This window comes from Psammomys obesus, unplaced genomic scaffold, assembly GCF_907164565.1.
Source record: "Psammomys obesus unplaced genomic scaffold, mPsaObe1.curated_primary_1811, whole genome shotgun sequence".
NCBI classification, from domain to species: domain Eukaryota; kingdom Metazoa; phylum Chordata; class Mammalia; order Rodentia; family Muridae; genus Psammomys; species Psammomys obesus.
In genome coordinates this window covers 8,454,741-8,471,659 of record NW_026590699.1, presented here as the reverse complement: position 1 = coordinate 8,471,659, position 16,919 = coordinate 8,454,741, and the positions used below count along the sequence as shown (strand labels likewise).

The 16,919-nt window shown below is 44.7% G+C and overlaps 1 protein-coding gene across 1 annotated transcript in view; it reads left to right on the top strand.

Moving 5' to 3' along the window:
* Tnfsf13b (TNF superfamily member 13b) overlaps positions 1–12,912 on the top strand; it is a 30,506-nt gene extending 17,594 nt beyond the window's left edge. The window contains exons 4-6 of the mRNA XM_055608468.1: positions 6,627–6,739; positions 6,821–6,971; positions 11,364–12,912. Coding sequence (XP_055464443.1) covers positions 6,627–6,739; positions 6,821–6,971; positions 11,364–11,476 — 377 coding nt within the window. The 3' untranslated portion in view covers positions 11,477–12,912. The remainder of the gene's footprint in view (positions 1–6,626; positions 6,740–6,820; positions 6,972–11,363) is intronic.
* Positions 12,913–16,919: the final 4,007 nt, after the last annotated feature.

Here is a 16,919-nt window from a genome sequence, read left to right as displayed (position 1 = left end):
AGATAGATAGATAGATAGATAGATAGATAGATAGATAGATAGATAGAGTGACAGGCAGAGAGACAGATAGAAAATAGATAATGTATGCATCATAATATCTCCTAAAGACTCTGCTCCCAATAACAAGCTCAGTGCATAACTAATGATCTCAGTGATGGAATTGTCTTCACTTCCTCATTTTTCCTTCTTGGTTGAAATGAAAGTGACTTTCGGGAGTTGATCCTTTATACAGCAACTTAGCTAAATATACTTGTTAGTTTTATTGGGTTTAATATCTGTTCTGTAGGTCACTGTTTTGTGTGATTGTAAATGGTTTTATTTTACTCCTTTCAGTTGGATGCCTTTCCTTCTGTTTATCCTGTCTCCGAGCTGCTTTAGCTAGAATTTCAGTGCAGTGTTGGGCATCAGTAATCAAAGTTCTGTCCCTGATCTTAGCACCACGCCAAAGAGCATTGCACTGACATTCGTGATTAATGTTTGGTATGGAGTTTCTTGTGGTTTCTGGCTTCGGAACCATGGTGGTTCTGATTTCACAGCATGAGTTCATAACTGTTGTGTTTTTAAAGAAGAATTTGAGGAAGTTATTGGAAGCATTTGTTTATATGTCACCATCCTGGTTCCCTTCCGTTACATAAACATGTTTAATAGTTCCGTGTCTGGCTTTTTTTCAGGGACGGTTTCTGTTAAGGTTTTAATTACTCTTGTGGTTGGTCCATAGTTTCCTTATATTTTTGTGTGGCTTTTAATGTTTGCTTGAAAATTAGACAGTTTGAAAATAGTAATGTGGTGATTCTGGAATTCAGGTACCCTACCTATCCCAGAGTCATCTGTGGTTTGTTGTGATATTGTTGGCATAGTTGTTTATGTGTTCAATTGCTTTCCATCCATCCATCCATCCACCAATCCATTGATCCATCCATCCATCCATCCACCAATCCATTGATCCATCTTCCATCCATCCACCCATCATCCATCCATATCTATCCATTCATCATCCATCAATCCGTCCTTTATCCATCCATCCTCCATCCATCCATTGATACATCTTCCATCCATTCATCATCCATCCATATCCATCCATCCACCATTCATCTATCCAGCCTTTATCTATCCATTCATCTATCCATCCATTCATCACTCCATCCTTTCATGCCTCCATTCTTCCATCTATCCATCCATCCTTCCATGTATCCATCTATGTATCTATCTACACATCTATATAGTCTGTTCTACTGGTCTACACATCTGTTCTACTGTCTCTGCAGTCAGCCTTATTCCTCTCTGTAGCCTTAATATCTATAATTATTTCCCATAAACACTAGAAGCTGAAAGCAACATTAAACTCTGCCCCGATCTTTACAAAGTCGCTCTGTGCTTGAGTACCCTTCTTATCCTAATCATTTGGCCTTAGTTGTCACCTCCTCATCGCACAGAGCCCAAAGGGCAGCTAGAGTTGTGGGACAATTAGCTTTATTGTCAACTTGAAACACCTAGAATCATTTGGGAACAGAGTCCTGGTGAGGTATTGTCTACATTGGAAGGACTGTAACAGGTCTTTGGGAGATTGCCTTAACTGATGTGGAAGCACAATTCCATATGGGCAGCACCATTCCCTAAACAAGGGGTTTAAACTGAGTAAGGATGAAGAAACTGAAGCATCCAATCAAGGAAGCAAAAGCATGCAATGCATTCATGCTCTCTTCTCTTGATTATGGATATAATGTGACTAGTTGCTTCAAGTTCCTGCTGCTGTGACTTCCCTGCAATAATGGGCTTATAACCTGAAATGATGAGCTAAAATAAACTCTTTCTCCCTTAAACTGCTTCTGCAAGAGTATTTCATCACAGCCTCAGAAATGAGACTTCTGTAAAATGTAAGCCTAGCATTCTTTCAGGGCACTGCTGAGTTAGTGTCTAGACCTGGGCATGCTTGTTGCTCTTTAGACTCACTGGCTGGGTGTGGTGCCCTTTCAGAGATGTATTTCCCCCAGCTTTGGTCCTGGCATCTCAGTTCCAGGGTGCTTGGTAAGTCAGCTGCTTGTCCATCCTCTATCTCCTGCTTCTGGTGGCTAAGGCTGTGTGTTTCCCAGAGTCCTTTTTGTTTGGTGCCAATCTAGTGTGCTTTTTCTATCAGAGTGGAGTCTCCAGACCCATAAACATGTACAGCTTTTGGGGAAGAGATATCTCAGTGGGTAAAGACACTTGTAACCAACCTGAGTTCAATACCCAGAACTCACAGTGGAAGGAGAAAACCAACTTCCACAGGTTTCCTCTGATCTCTACATGTGTTCCATGATACACACACACACACACACACACACACACACACACACACACACACACCCATACTGTTTTACCAGCACGGTGAGCACTGTAGGCCTCATATAAGCCAGTGGCTGCCAGGAGCTCAGGTTCCATCTCCATGGCTCCTGCCAAAATAGTAAGTGGGTAAGAAGACGACGACACAGTCTTTCCTGCTAAGGCTGTGCAGCCTGCCATTCTCCATTGACCTTCACAGCTGGTGTAAATTTGATCAGAAGAGGCTGACTCTATTCTATCCAGCTGTTCCTTATAGGGTGCATGGGATATCTCATCACCTTGTTAAACAGTGTCTGCCCCCCCCTCATCTTAAATAAGTTGTTGACGGCTGTTCTTCCAGTCCTCTGGCATGCAGTCTTGGACAGTGATGTGATACTTTTTAATGAAATTTGTGTGCTGTTAAAATGTTCGAAGTTCTGCTACTTGACTTGTCCATATCACATTTGTTGAGCTGTTACAAATGAAGCAACTGGTGGATTTACGGTAAATGGATCTTCACTTACCAACACTTCTGTTGTATAATCTACATTGTGATGGCTTAGTATACATTTTTCTTTCCTGTTAAGCCATTATTTTTTGTTTCTGTCTCTGTTTTATAGATTAACATATTCAGCCACCATGCAAGTCTTTGTTGTGGTTTTTCTCCTCCATATCCGTTTGCTTGAGTTTTGTGGTGCTGACTTACTCAGGATGGGCCACCAAGACAATGCCCTTCTGGGTTTGTATTAATGTGCCTTTATTCTTTTTAAAATTTTTATGTGTTTATTTTACATCATGTGTATGAGTACTTGCTTGTATGTATGTATGCACACCACATGTATAGCTGGAGCCTGCAGAAATTGGAATTGGGCATCAGAGCCCTTGGAACTGAAATTACAGAAGGTTCTGAGCTGCAATGTGGGTGCTAGGAACTTAACCCTGGTCCTTACAATTGCACAGGAAGTACTTTCTACTGCTATCTCTCCAGACCACACCTCACATTTTCCTTCCGAAGCCTTGGGGTCCTTCCTCAGTACTTCCATGGCTTTTTCAGTCAAGCTGGGGCCCTGGCCACTCCACAGATAGGAAGGGATGAGGCTTTCCACCCAAAGGCACCGGAAGTCTTTTGTTCACTTACACCTTGAAAGTGCGCTGGGCATTTCATGGAGGTCAAGGTGACCTTTAACTCTCGGTAGAGTCTGAAGAAAGCAGACGTACATTTTACTGGGCACGCTTGGGCAAAGCGTGTGAGTTATCGCTACATGTCATCACTGACACTTTTATTCCTTTCATGTATTAGCTTTGTTATTTTAAAGCACTTTAATACGTCAATCACCTACAACTGAGCTCACACACTACAAAACGATGTCTGCCTTTAGCTGACAACAGTGGTGCCGGGACACTTCGTACTTGCCCCCAGATCCCCACATGGTCTCGCACAGGGAGTAAGGCATAGCAGCTTAGATGGTCTCAACACAGAAGCTAGTGCTTTCGTTTATCTGTAGCCTGATGCCTATAGTGAAATTCTGAGTGCATTTTAAGCATGTTGTGATACTTATACTTAAGTTTTCAACTCCTGTAAGCTTTTGACATGTTGCCTGGTTTGTTTGCTTGAAGGATTTAGAATTAACATGAGCAAATTGGCTGGCTCTGCAGGCATTTGAAAGCACAGTTGACTTTAATCAACTCTGATCACGGAGGTTTTAACCTGTGGCTGTGTGTGTGCCTATATTTGTGCGTGCGAGCGTGTGTGCCTGTGTGCATGCATACAGTAGAAGATGAATATGAAGAGTGAATAAAAACAAGCATGCATGAGCTCTCTTTTTAATCAGGATATTTGAAAAAAAAAGGCAAAATAGGTATAATGTAAAGAGGTAGTAAATAAATTTAAATTAATCAAGACAAAACTTAGTAAGCAAATACTTTTTTACAAAGTACTTTAGAAATCTGTTGGCAGGTTTCTCTACCAACTCTAAAAGGGGTGGTGTTTCATTTCCCACAGTTTCAGTAGCATATTTAGCCAAATTTTTACAAAGGCTGGCGAGTGTCTGTGGCTAATACCACAGCAATCATCAGTTTGAGTTATTTTGGGCTTAAATTGGAACTTACTAATTCAACGATTATTAGATGCATGTCTGTGATGGGATAAAAACTACTTAAGCCCTGGGGAGTAGCAGGCGGACGAACCAGCAGGCCTGAGCCCAGTGGAGTTGCAACCCGCGGTGTGTGTGCTTTGTGAGGGGGAGGTCCTCTATGCTGAAATTATCAGCTCCTTTCTAATAAACCGTGAACACAATCACCTTCAGCATAATCATTGTTTTAAAATTCTGTTGCAATACTGATTTTTGTTGTTGTTGTTTGCTTCCTTATGTATTATTCGTTATGTATTATTATCTCTCTGTATAGCCTAACTGTTCTGGAACTTGCTCTGGTAGACCAGGCTGGCCTCAAACTCCCAGCTTGCGGTCGTCCTGAGGTGCACACCACCATGCCCGACTCCCAGCAATCTTTATACCAAGTCTTCCTTGGCTGTTCAGTATTCAGTGACTTAAAACACTTTGGGCACATCATGTCATGTAAACAAAATAAGAACTGATTCATGACAGGAGCCTCACTGGGATTGTGTTGCATACAGTGAAGAGGGCTAGCCTTCGCTACTTGAAGTGGCCTCAGTCTCTCTGGGTTTATTACCTGACCATCACTGGCACACCCAGTGGTGCACACACAAGGGAATCGCCTCCAGGGAGTGACTGTACACAAGGCACAGGCTGGAGAGGTCCCGTGATGCTTCTGCACCCCACTTCCCAACCCACTCTCCCCCAGCATCTACCCCTCCCCCACCTATGCTTCCTGGAGGAGCCACCTTAGTGATCCTTACTCACGAAAGCCTGAGCGGCATCTGGTTTGTTTTACTGCTGATGTTTTTTTAGCTCCTTCAAATTTTCAGAAAATATGCAGTTCTTGTTTAGTCTTCTTCTGATAAGAGCCGTATTTGAATTAGGAATATAAATTAGTACAGCCACTGTAGAAAAAAATTATGGCGCTCCCCCCCTCAAAAAACTTAAAAGTGGAACTGCAGTATGAGTTAGCAATTCCACTTCTGGGTTTATAAAGAAAACTAAATCAATATTCTAAAGAAACACTCGTATGTTCTCCCAGGCTCATTGTAGTAGCAATCAGAACAGCCAAGAAATCAACTTGATGTCCGTCAACAGAAGAGTGGGTTACAGTGATGTGGGCAAGAAGGGATGGTGCCACGTGGTTGTCGAAAAGAAGGGTGGCCTGTGCTTTGTCACAGTATGCATGAATCTGTGAGATAGATGCAGAAATATGGATGTGAATATAGCGTCTCTTTTCGACTCATTTGATTGGCCTTTGAAACCTCCATTCCTCCCACCCCCTTTTTCTGATTGAGGTGACATTTTAGGACAGACTGTCTAACAACAGTCTGGCTTGTTTAGACTCACACCACAGTGTTGCTTGCTCTTCTGTCCTCACTGTGCCATGTCCCTGTTCTTTTGCAGCTGCTCCCTTCATTTAGTTTATGGCTCCTTTCCTTGTCTAGTGTTGTGCCGCAGCCTAATATCAACGTTTGCATGCTGCGTCTGTGCACACTGCTGTCTGAGCAAGCTCTTCCTAGGAAATGCACATTTGTCTTTTTCTCCTGGCGTGAGGTCTAGGAAGCACCCTGCTTCATGCGGGCCTGCTGGCTTGGTTCCCTTGCTTGTTGCTCTGTGTGCCCTTCCTGTACACACTCAGTACAACCCTGAGCATACCACCTTCCTGCCCCTCTGGATAGGATTAAGGTCTCATGGCATTGAACAGAGCCCCTCCAAGGCCTGAATGTCATAACCCTGGTACCACAGGTTCTGAGCCCTTCCCAGGGCAGTCTGGGAAGGGCTGTCTGCATTTCCTAGCTGTGTTTGGCTGCCAGCTTGGGGGTGGACTTACTTCCTTCAGGCACATTTTCCAAAGCTCTTCACCTCATTACTCAGGAGATGGAAGAACACACTCCCTCAGTGTGCTGTGCAGAGTGCCATCTGCTCTCTCCTTCAGCCTTCTTTCAACCCCAGATCCAAACCTTCATAAAGAAATAGCCACCGTACAGAACAACAAAGGAAACCCAGGCAATGCTGTGGAGTGAGGCCTCTCAGGCATGCGCATCTGAGGCTGCTCATGCTCAAACATGTGTGGCAGGCAGTCCAGTGGAAGATAGTCCTCCTCCTCCTCCCAGTTTTAAGAATATGTGATGTGCGGTTTCAAACTCAATGGAAGGGAGACCTGCTTTCCTCAGTTTGCTTTCTCATGAGTAATCCGCTCCACCCCAGGGTCCTACACGTTTGTCCCATGGCTTCTCAGCTTTAAAAGAGGAAACGCCCTGGAGGAAAAAGAGAACAAAATAGTGGTGAGGCAAACGGGTTACTTCTTCATCTACAGCCAGGTATGTCCGATCTCCCCCCAGTCCCTGCCGCAGCGCGCTCACTGTCCTGCACATCTGATGGCATACTGGCTTGCTCCTCAGGTCCTATACACGGACACCATCTTTGCCATGGGTCATCTCATCCAGAGGAAGAAAGTTCATGTCTTCGGGGATGAGCTGAGCCTGGTGACCCTGTTCCGGTGTATCCAGAACATGCCAAGAACGCTGCCCAACAATTCCTGCTACTCAGCTGGTATGTAGCTGCCCTGAGACCTGCTTAGCAGGATAATGTAGAGCATGCTGGGAAATCTGATCTCCCCCTTCTTCTGTGGATGCTGCTGTTTTTGTTTTTATTTTTGTTGTTGTTGTTGTTGTTTGCAGTGGTTTGGGTTAGTTGAGAAAACTTTTACTAACCATTACTAACAGTAGTAGCGTCTTTATAAAAATTAAGAAGGAGATGGGGATGAAGAGACAGCTCCATAGTGAAGAGCACTGGCGCTCTTCCAGGGAACCCCAGCTCGATTCCCAGCACCCACACGGCAGCCATGACTACCTGAGACCTTAGTCCCGGGGCCTGACGCCTTCTTCTGCCCTCCGTGGGCACCGCATACACTTAGTGCACATAGATGCACACAGGAAAACACTGATCCGAGTGGAAAATAATTAAATGAAATGAATGTGTTTTTAAAAAATAAGAATGAGTGTCACAGAATTTGACATTAGGTCAATTCTTATTTCTCCTCTATTTATTCTGTGACAAATTTGTAAGTGTATGTAATATATTATATGACGACTTTTAGTCATTTTCGCCACTATTAAACTCCAACCATCTTCCTCGTCTGTGGTATCCCTTCCCAGCTTTCCTGTTGTTTTCCATGTTAGCCCCGCTGAGCTGGGAGCCTGGGCAAGCCATTAACTGTCACTAGCCCCTCTTGGAGGAGTGTGGCTTCATGAGCCGTCCCACCCCCACTCCATGAGGCTAAGCTGAGGGTCCCAGTTGTTCTGGTCCTGTGCAGGTAACAACAGCTGCAAAGCGTCCACGCGAGGGCGAGTCTCAGGCAGATGTTCTTTGTCAGAAGGACAGCAACAGGACCAATGTCCACTCAGTGTCAGATGCAAACACCTTCTGGGCTTTCTTTTCCTGTTCAGCTCTCTGGCTGTTCACCCTCCTGCAGTCACACTTCCTTAGTCTTGTAACCTTCTTGTCTCAGGAGAATCCAAGCCACAGAAGTAAGTAACTTCTCAGCAACTCAGGCTCAAGTCACAGTATGCGTAGCCCTGCAATATGAGCGTGTGGTGGGAAAAATAACCCCAGAGCACAAGGAAGGGCATCTTGCAGACTGGTGAGGTTAGTCCTCAGGGTGAAGCAGGTGGCCTCAGACACCTGACAAGCTGGGAACCCAAAACAGCAGCAGCAGCAGCAGCCTTGCACGGAGCACAGGGACACAGATCACGGTGGGAAGATAGATTGTATCAGTTCGGCCTGTCCAAACTGTAATTGCTAACACTGTTCTCATTTTATTTCAAATTAATCCGCACTGGTTTTAGAAAACTGTATTTTCCTTACACATATGTATTCTCTCTGCTGGTTTGGACAAATCTATTCAGAACCCAAATAATGTCTTTAGTCTCAGACAGTTACCGAAAACAGCGATGTGAAATCCAGGATTGTGAAATAGCTCTGAAGCATTTCAAAGGCCTTTACAAACAAATACCCAGTAAATCAGCTGGAAGCAGAAGAGAACACAACTCTATCACAGAGGCCAGGACACATTAGATCTGCAGCCCTAATGGCTTCGGTGGCCAGGAGGAAGTCTGTCACGTTGGCAGTCCCTAATTTTCATAGAGGAATCTGCCTCTGTGCCCAGTGCTGAGCAGCATTTTGATATTGTGAAATGTTTATCAGTGGCAAAGCCTCTCTGCTCTGCTGCTCACATTTGCTGTAAAATGCCACAGCTGATGCTCCTCAAACATTTCAGTTCCTTTGGTTTTCTCCCAGTTTCTTCCTGTGGGTGGATTCTACTTTTTAAAGGATAACTCTTTTGATGTTGAAAATATGCCTCAGTATCAGTAGGCTACAGTTGTGTATGAGAACCAGCTCCAAGACATTTCAGGCTTGTTTCTTTAATTCTCAATCTGTTTTATGACCCTATACTAACTTGCCAAAACCTAAGTGCTTAGCATAAGACACCCAGCACAGTGCTGAGGAACCCTTGCATATACAAAGATGAGTGATTGTTTTGTTGCTAAGTTGAATAGGCTTCTCGTAGGGAAATCCATCACATCTCATTGCTGCGGCCTAGAAGAGCTAGAGTTGGGAAGAGCTCAGTGCTGGGCACCTCAGTAGGAGCCTTTAGTGCGGCAGCAGTTGTCAACCAGGGGGCGATGAACCCTTTGGGGCTCAGATATCAGACATCCTGCATAGCAGACGTTTGCACCACAGTTATCAAGGAGCAACAGAAGAGTTTTGGCTCACACCCACTTGCAGGGCTTGCAGGGCCTGCACAGTCCTGGCCACAGTGTTCCATCTTGCTCAGTGTCCGGGGCAGACACAAACCCATGCAGCACATATGCTCTGGGGGCTCCCCACCCCCTTCTCTTTACCCAGGGGAACTAACCCTTTAATGCCTTGCCAAGTTCAGAACACAGTTGTGCAGCATGTCTGTGCAGCAATGCTTGTCTCTGTTGGTTACCTGATAGCTAGAATGTGGTTCCTCAGCAGTATTTATACTTCCGAGTCACGGGATAGACTGTTATAAATGCAGAACAGAGACATACCTAGCATTTTTTCTTTATTAATTACACTTTATTCACTTTGTATCCCTCTGTAGTTCTCTCCCTCCTCCCGTCCCAATCCCTCCCTTCCTCCACCCTCTGCATGCATGCCCCTCCCCAAGTCCACTGATAAGGGAGGACTTCTTTTCCTTCCTTCTGATCCTAGTCAATTAGGTCTCATCAGGAGTGGCTGCCTTGTCTTCTTCTGTGGCCTGGTAATGCTGCTTCCCCCTCAGGGGGAGGTAATTAAAGAGCAGGCCAATCAGTTCATGTCAGAGACAGTCCCTGTTCCTATTACAATGGAACCCACTTAGATACTGAACTGCCATGGGCTACATCTGTGCAGGGGTCTTAGGTTATCTCCATGCATAGTCCTTGGTTGTAGTATCAGTCTCAGGAAAGACTCCTGTGCTCAAATTTTTTGGTTCTGTTGCTCTCCTTGTGGAGTTCCTGTCCTCTCCGATCTTACTATTTCCCACTTCCTTCCTAAGATTCCCTGCACTCTGCCCAAAGGTTGCCCATAAGTCTCAGCATCTGCATTGATAGTCTGCAGGGCAGAGCTTTTCAGAGGTCCTCTGTGTCAGGATCCTGACTTGTTCCCTCTTTTCTCCTTCTGATGTCCATCCTCTTTGCCTTTCTGGATAGGAATTGAGCATTTTAGCAAGAGTCCTCTCTCTTGATTAGTTTCTTTAGGTGTACAGATTTTAGTAGGTTTATCCTATATTATATATCTATATGAGTGAGTATATGTGCATCTTTCTGCTTCTGGGACAGCTCACTCAGGATGATCTTTTCCAGATCCCACCATTTACCTGCAAATTTCATGATTTCCTTGTTTTTTATTGCTGAGTAATATTCCATTGTGTAGATATACCACAATTTGTGCATCCATTCCTCCACTGAGGGGCATTTGGGCTGTTTCCAGCTTCTGACTATTACAAATAAGGTTGCTACAAACATGGTTGAGCAAATGTCCTTATTGTGTACTTGAGAATCTTTTGGATATATGCCTAGGAGTGCATACATAGCATTTCAAGGAGCTTATTGCTTTGAGTCTTTTGGTCATAAAGGTAATCATGGTCATTTAAGGACATCTGTAGCATAGAAGGCAGTGAGCAGAAACTCAGATGATATGGGAGCAGAAGCCTGCTCCCAGTGAGAAGCTGTCTAACAGTACAGAGTGTTGTTCACTAAGGTTTTGATTTTTAGACACCTGTTTATTGTTGGCTTTTGACTCAGGGTCTTGCTCTGTAGCCTGGGCTCAGTTTTAATTCCATGTGCAGCCCAGGCTAGCCTTGAACTCTGAGGTTGGGAACGTTAGCATGTGACACCATGGGCAGCTTATTTTTTAAACCTTCAAAGCTATTTATAGTTAATGCAGATTTTAGGTATAACTGTGGGCTGGTAGATGGCCCAGTGAGTAGAGGTACTTGCCACACAAGCCTGGCAATGTTTGAGCCCACAACCTATGTAAAGGTGGGAAGGAAACCCAACTCCACAAGGTTGTCCTGACCTTCACATGTGCGCTGTGACATGTGTCCATACACATCACTCATGCTCACCCGACAATAACACAAAAGAAAAAGGCTTCCATAATGCTAGGCTTCTTTCGTGACTCTACGGGATTCTCTCAAAGAACAGGATTCAATTTAACTTTGACATTGATATTTGCCGCTGGGATCCCTGTCTGCAGACAGTGAAGGTCCACCTGCGGGAGTCCGTTGTTTCTCCTCCTAACTTACTCTTTCGTGTAGTGTTAAAGCGGACAGCAGTAGGCACGAGTGTTGTGAGTGAAGTGTCAGTACCTGTGCTGACGCCGCACAGCAGCTTCTTCTAATGCACTCTACTGAGCTCACTCTCTTTCTCCCAGGCATTGCGCGGCTGGAAGAAGGGGACGAAATTCAGCTCGCCATACCTCGGGAGAACGCACAGATCTCACGGGATGGAGACGGCACCTTCTTTGGCGCCCTGAAACTGCTGTGACCCACTTACGGGACCGTGAGGCCCTTCCCTCCTCTTCTCTGTACCTCCGAGGGGAGAACGAGCGGCCGGCAACACTCAAAGAAGAGAAAGTCCTCGCCGAAACGCTTCTTGTGAGCTGCTTATTTTGGTTCACTGAGTCTGGTAACAGACAGCCGCAATCAAAGTGTGTGTCATGTGATTTACAAGAAGTGGAGCGCACCACTCAGAAAGCCAGGGCCAGGAGGGCTGTGCTCTCTGCTCGAGAAGAGGCTCCGCATCGCATCGGTAGGTCATGGGTCATCGGAGCGGTCATGCAAAGTCTCAGGATTCGCCTCCCTCCCCAAGCAGACTATTCTCTTCTCCAGTTAATGCTACAGAAACTTTTGTTGTTGTTTGTTTCCGTTCTGCAAATCTAGGAGTCATGAACTAGGTATAGACAAAAGTACTTACAAATTCAAGTTTAAGATTAACTTCATTGAAAGCGTTAAAGTGTCAAATAATTGGACAGGAAAAACAAGCTGACTATTGAAGTTTTCTTGTTTTTTTTCTTAGGTCAAGCTTGCAATTGTTTCTGGTATCTTATCAAAGCACTCCCTCATTTTGGATCACATTTGCATTTTGTAATAGCTTTCAGTTGCTTTATAAAATGTTACTGTAGACACATCTGATGTGCACAGAAATCACTAATGTGAAACCTTATCACACTCACATAAGCCCTGCTTTGAAGGTGCATTGGTGGCAGGGGAGAGAGTCCCCCGTGCTGCTGCCGCAGTTCAGGTGAAGATCCCTGAAGGAAACACCCACCTTATTTGCTCTGCAGCAGTTGAGGTTTAAGCCGGTCACATAGCATGTGACATCAGGGCGAGCCACATGCGTGAACCCCATGGGGATCATGTCTTAGAGGGGTTTCTTCACAGACAATCATGCTTGACGTTTCTGTGTATTCATCCTTCACTGCGTCCGTTTCCTTTGCATTGTCTTCTGTGTTACTTCTGTGTTAATTCCTCTAGATGCTTTGCTTCATTTAAGAGGAAGTGCAAGGAGAGACGTTCATCTCTGTCTACCTTAAAATAACGTAAAGATGCCCGTGTCACAACCTAGGAAAGAAATAATTTAAATCTGTATCACAAATCTAGTGCTGATTAACTTTCTGTTCTCTGTATCTTTTGCTTTGGAGTTCAAGAGAGAGGTACTTTGGAGTTTATTTTGTTTTTTAATAACTTTAAAAAGCGGTAGTTGGAAAGGGCAGTGACTCAGAGGAGCGGCTAGTGACTGGTCTAGCAAGGCTGCTGGGATTGATTGCCAAACGAAAGCACTGTGCCTTCTGCCCATCACCCTGGTGACTGGTCTGCAAACGCCCATTTCTGATATTTCTCCATACAACTGTAACTCTGAAAAATCAAGTGTGAAACATTACAGGCACTGTAAAAGAACATGTTCTGGGGGAGTAATTATAAAGTCTGAATGTTTTATACATCTCCAAAGAATCTTTTTATATCTACATACGATCGTTATTTCTCAGAGAATGAAGCTCAACAAATATACTGGATTTGTTTTAGGGAAACATCCCAGGAGTGGCAAATGGGAGTCCTAAGAAGATCCATTTGCAGATTTCTCCACAACCTGCAGGCTGATTTCCATAGTTTCTAGACTAGCTCCCAGTTCCGCCTCTGGCACCGAGTTCCCCTTTGCCCAAACCCTGCCAGCACTTGTTATCCATTTTCTTGATGACAGATTAATCTGACTGGGAGGAAACGGGACCTCACTGCGGTTTTATTTGCAGTTATCTCCATCACTGGGTGGCCCTAGTGACATTGAACATGTTTCATGTGACTATTGGCGATGCAAGCGTCATCTTTTCAGAAGAGAAGCACCTGCTCACCTCATTAGCCCATTTATTTATTTGATTGTTTGGTTTATTAAGACTGACTCTTTTTTTTTTTTTTTTTTTTTTTGAGTTCTCACAGTGTTCTAGTCTCAAGCCTTTAGTTACTAGGGGTCTTGAAACCTGAGTTCTTATATATTCTGGATATCAAACCTCTGTCATACTTATAGCTAGCAAATTCTTCTCCTATTCTGTAGGCTGCTTATTCATTACATATGTTGGTTTCATTGCTATGAAGAAGTCTTTTAATTTCACAAAATCCCATTTTTCAACTGATGCGCCATTTTCTGAGTAAATGGGGTCATGTTCAGAGAGTGCTTGCCTGTGCTGGTGTGTCAAGGTGTTTCTTCCAGTTTTCCTTTATCAGCTTGAATTTTAGGTCTCAACATAGTAAAGGCTGTGCTTGACAAAGCTACATCATGCTAAACAGACAAATAAAGAACCTAAAAGCATTTCCACTAAAATCAGGACAAAAAGTGTACCCACTTTATCCACACCTATTTAATATTGTACTTGAACTCTTAACCAGAGTGGTGAGACAAGAGAGGAAAAGAAATACAAATAAGAGAAGAAGGTATGGTTCTCGATACAAAACCACAAATAATCAACCAGAAACCTCTTGGAGCTATCACATTCCTTCAGGAAAGAGGCAGGATACAAAATTATAAAAAACAAAACAACAATGACAACAAAAAAATACTCAATAGACTTTTTGTAGACCAATGGCAAACATACTGAGAACAAAAAAATCAGAAAAATAATTCTGTTTTCAACTACCTAAACATCAAGAATAAGCCCAACCAAGATGGTGCAACTCTACAGCCACACATTTGAAACACTGAAGAAACTGAGACACGAGGAGATGGAAAGATACCCCCACCCCGTGGCCATGGACCAAGGAGCTGGTGCTGGGAAATGGCTATCCCCCATGCAGTCACAGAAACGATGCCATCCCCACTAGGATTCTAATGTCATGCTTCTATTTCCTCTAACAGCCGGGCACTCTCTTCTTCTCTGCACTTTGGCCAGATTAGGGCCTCTACTTGCACCACCCACCGTAAATAGATGCTTCTCTGATGAAGGATGGGTGGTGCTTTAGTCTATAGGAGCAATGATAAGCCATGAGGAGTTGGTTTAACACTTCATTCGTGAGGCAGAATAACAGTTGTAAGTTCTCTCCAAGGGCCTTTAACTTTACTAGCTACAGGGTCATAGACAATGATGTTATGCACAGAAATAAGATAAATGCAAATCATACAGAAACACAAAAAATGATGGTTAACCAACTAACCCAGAGCAAAATGGATTACCATCCCTGACTTCAAGTTATGTTACAGATTACAGAAAAAAAAAAAAAGGCAGAAAAACAGACCCGTAGATCAATGAAACAGAAGAGAGAGCCCAGATAGAAACCCAGAGCTACAGCCTCTTAATTTTTGACAAAGATTCCAAGACTGGGGTCTTTGGAAAAACAGGAGAAAAGATAGCGCTTAACCAAAACTGTATGTCCACACAGCAAAGAATGAAACCAGAACTCTGTTACCCACCTCACGCAAACACGGACTCTAAGTGGATCAAAGATCATCTATAGGAACTGAAACACTTTAAATAGTAATTAGTTTAAAACCTAAATAGTTTTGAACACAAGTAGGCTGTCAGGTGAAAACTTCAGCATGTGGCAAGTCACAGTCAAAACACAGGGAGTCCATGTCTTAACCCACCACCGGCTGTCAGTGCAGGGGCAAAGGACAGAAAACAAACAGAAAAAACCCGCTTACACCGGGGAAGCCTCCCTCCTTCCCCTTCTTGCTCTCCTCCATGAAGGATAGTTTTGTGTTGAGCCAAAGAATTTTTTTTGTTAGATTAGATTTTTTTCTAATGGTAGTGTCTTAGTAAATAGTTTCAATACTACCGAAGCTTGTCTTTGCCTGGGAAGCTTAATGAATACATATGTAGGAGTTATTGGAACAATGCCTTGCAAGCCGTATATGCTAATCAAAAAGGCAGCATGATCGGATCTATACCCAAGGATGCAGAGGACACAGTTATACTAGAACGCCAAAGAGAAAGAAGTCAATTGTCTGGTTTTATGTTTGCAAGACACCAGAGAGTAAAATTGGCAGAAACTTGAAGTTCATGGGTTGGGTGTGAGCTGTCCCTACCCGGGCTGCTGTGTCTGGATACTCGTTTCTCAGCTGGTGGTACTATGTGGGAATTTGCCAGACCCTTCAGGCAGAGTTTCACTGTAGGAAATGGGTCCCTGGGGCTGGTCCCTCACAAATCCTGGCCTGAGTTTCCTCTTTCCTGGATGTGAAGATCTGCAGCCTCACACTCTAGCTGCCAGGAACTCTTTCCTACCTCTGTGACGGACTGTACTTGCTCAAACATGAGTCCAAGTGTGTCCTTGCCACTTCCCCTAAATTGCATCTGTCAAGATTTCAATTATAGATACCAGAAAAGTAAGCGACAGAAAAAAACCTCATTCTCTTGAGGCCCCTTGAGTAAGGTGGCGGGGCGGGGGGAGGACGGAGGGCGCCACAAGAGAAAGGAAGGCAAAGCATCCTCCTGGTTCCAAACAGATCTGCAAGTGCCAGAGCACTATCAGCCATGATGCTCACCTGAAGACCCCCTCCCCCATGACTGGCCAGGCATGGCAAGTGCTTTGGGCTTTGGTGTGTAGGCCAAAGGTTGTTTGGCATTCCGGATGAGAGAAGGGAAACCAGGACTTCAGCATGAAGTGACAGCAGCAAGAAAGCAACAAGCGGGAGCTGGGTGAGGAAGGGGCACCCAGACAAAAGTCTCCCGAGACTAGAGACTGTCTGCCCCAGACCATGCTTTTGTCATGGGACCAGGGCAAGGTGGAGCACAGGCCCTTGGCATGCGTTCACCCGAACATGCCCTTTCTCCGCCACTCCTTTAGGTAAGAGGAGCCCTAGTTCTGTGGACTCTCCCTAGGAAGGCATGTGTGTTGGGGCCCAAATCACCAATGGAGTAGGGGACATGCTCAGTGTGGAGAACACGGGGGGGGGGGGGGGGGGGGGAAAGTAAGCTCACCCACTTTAAATTCCCATTTCCAATAAAGTGATTGCACAACACGGCCAGAGTGACTCACGGAAATTAAAGAGCAGTTGTTTACTTTTTGCAAAGGAGAAACCACAAAATCAAGAGGCTTCCAGACCCTCTTCCAAGTGTCACAGTGAAACAAACAAAGCAGTTTAAGCCGAAGTGCCATCAATCAAGGAAGTGCCGAGCCCGTCACAGAGGGAGGCCATCAAGGGCAGGAGTCGGCACATACTCACGCGCTGGGAGCACCCCTTCCCTCCTGCGGGGGGCTGGGAGGTGACAGGCACCTTTGCGGGCTCACCTCGCCATAGCCCAGCTGTTGCTGCGTCTTCATATGCTCTGCACTAATCATACAGTCGGTGTGTGAGAGTGTGTCTGTGTGTGTCTGTGAGTGTGTGTAATCATTCAGTGTGTGTGAGTGTGTCTGTGTGCCTGTGAGTGTAGGTGTCTGTATGTGTCTGTGTGTGTAATCATACAGTGTGTGTGTGAGAGAGTGTGTCTGTGTGCCTGTGAGTG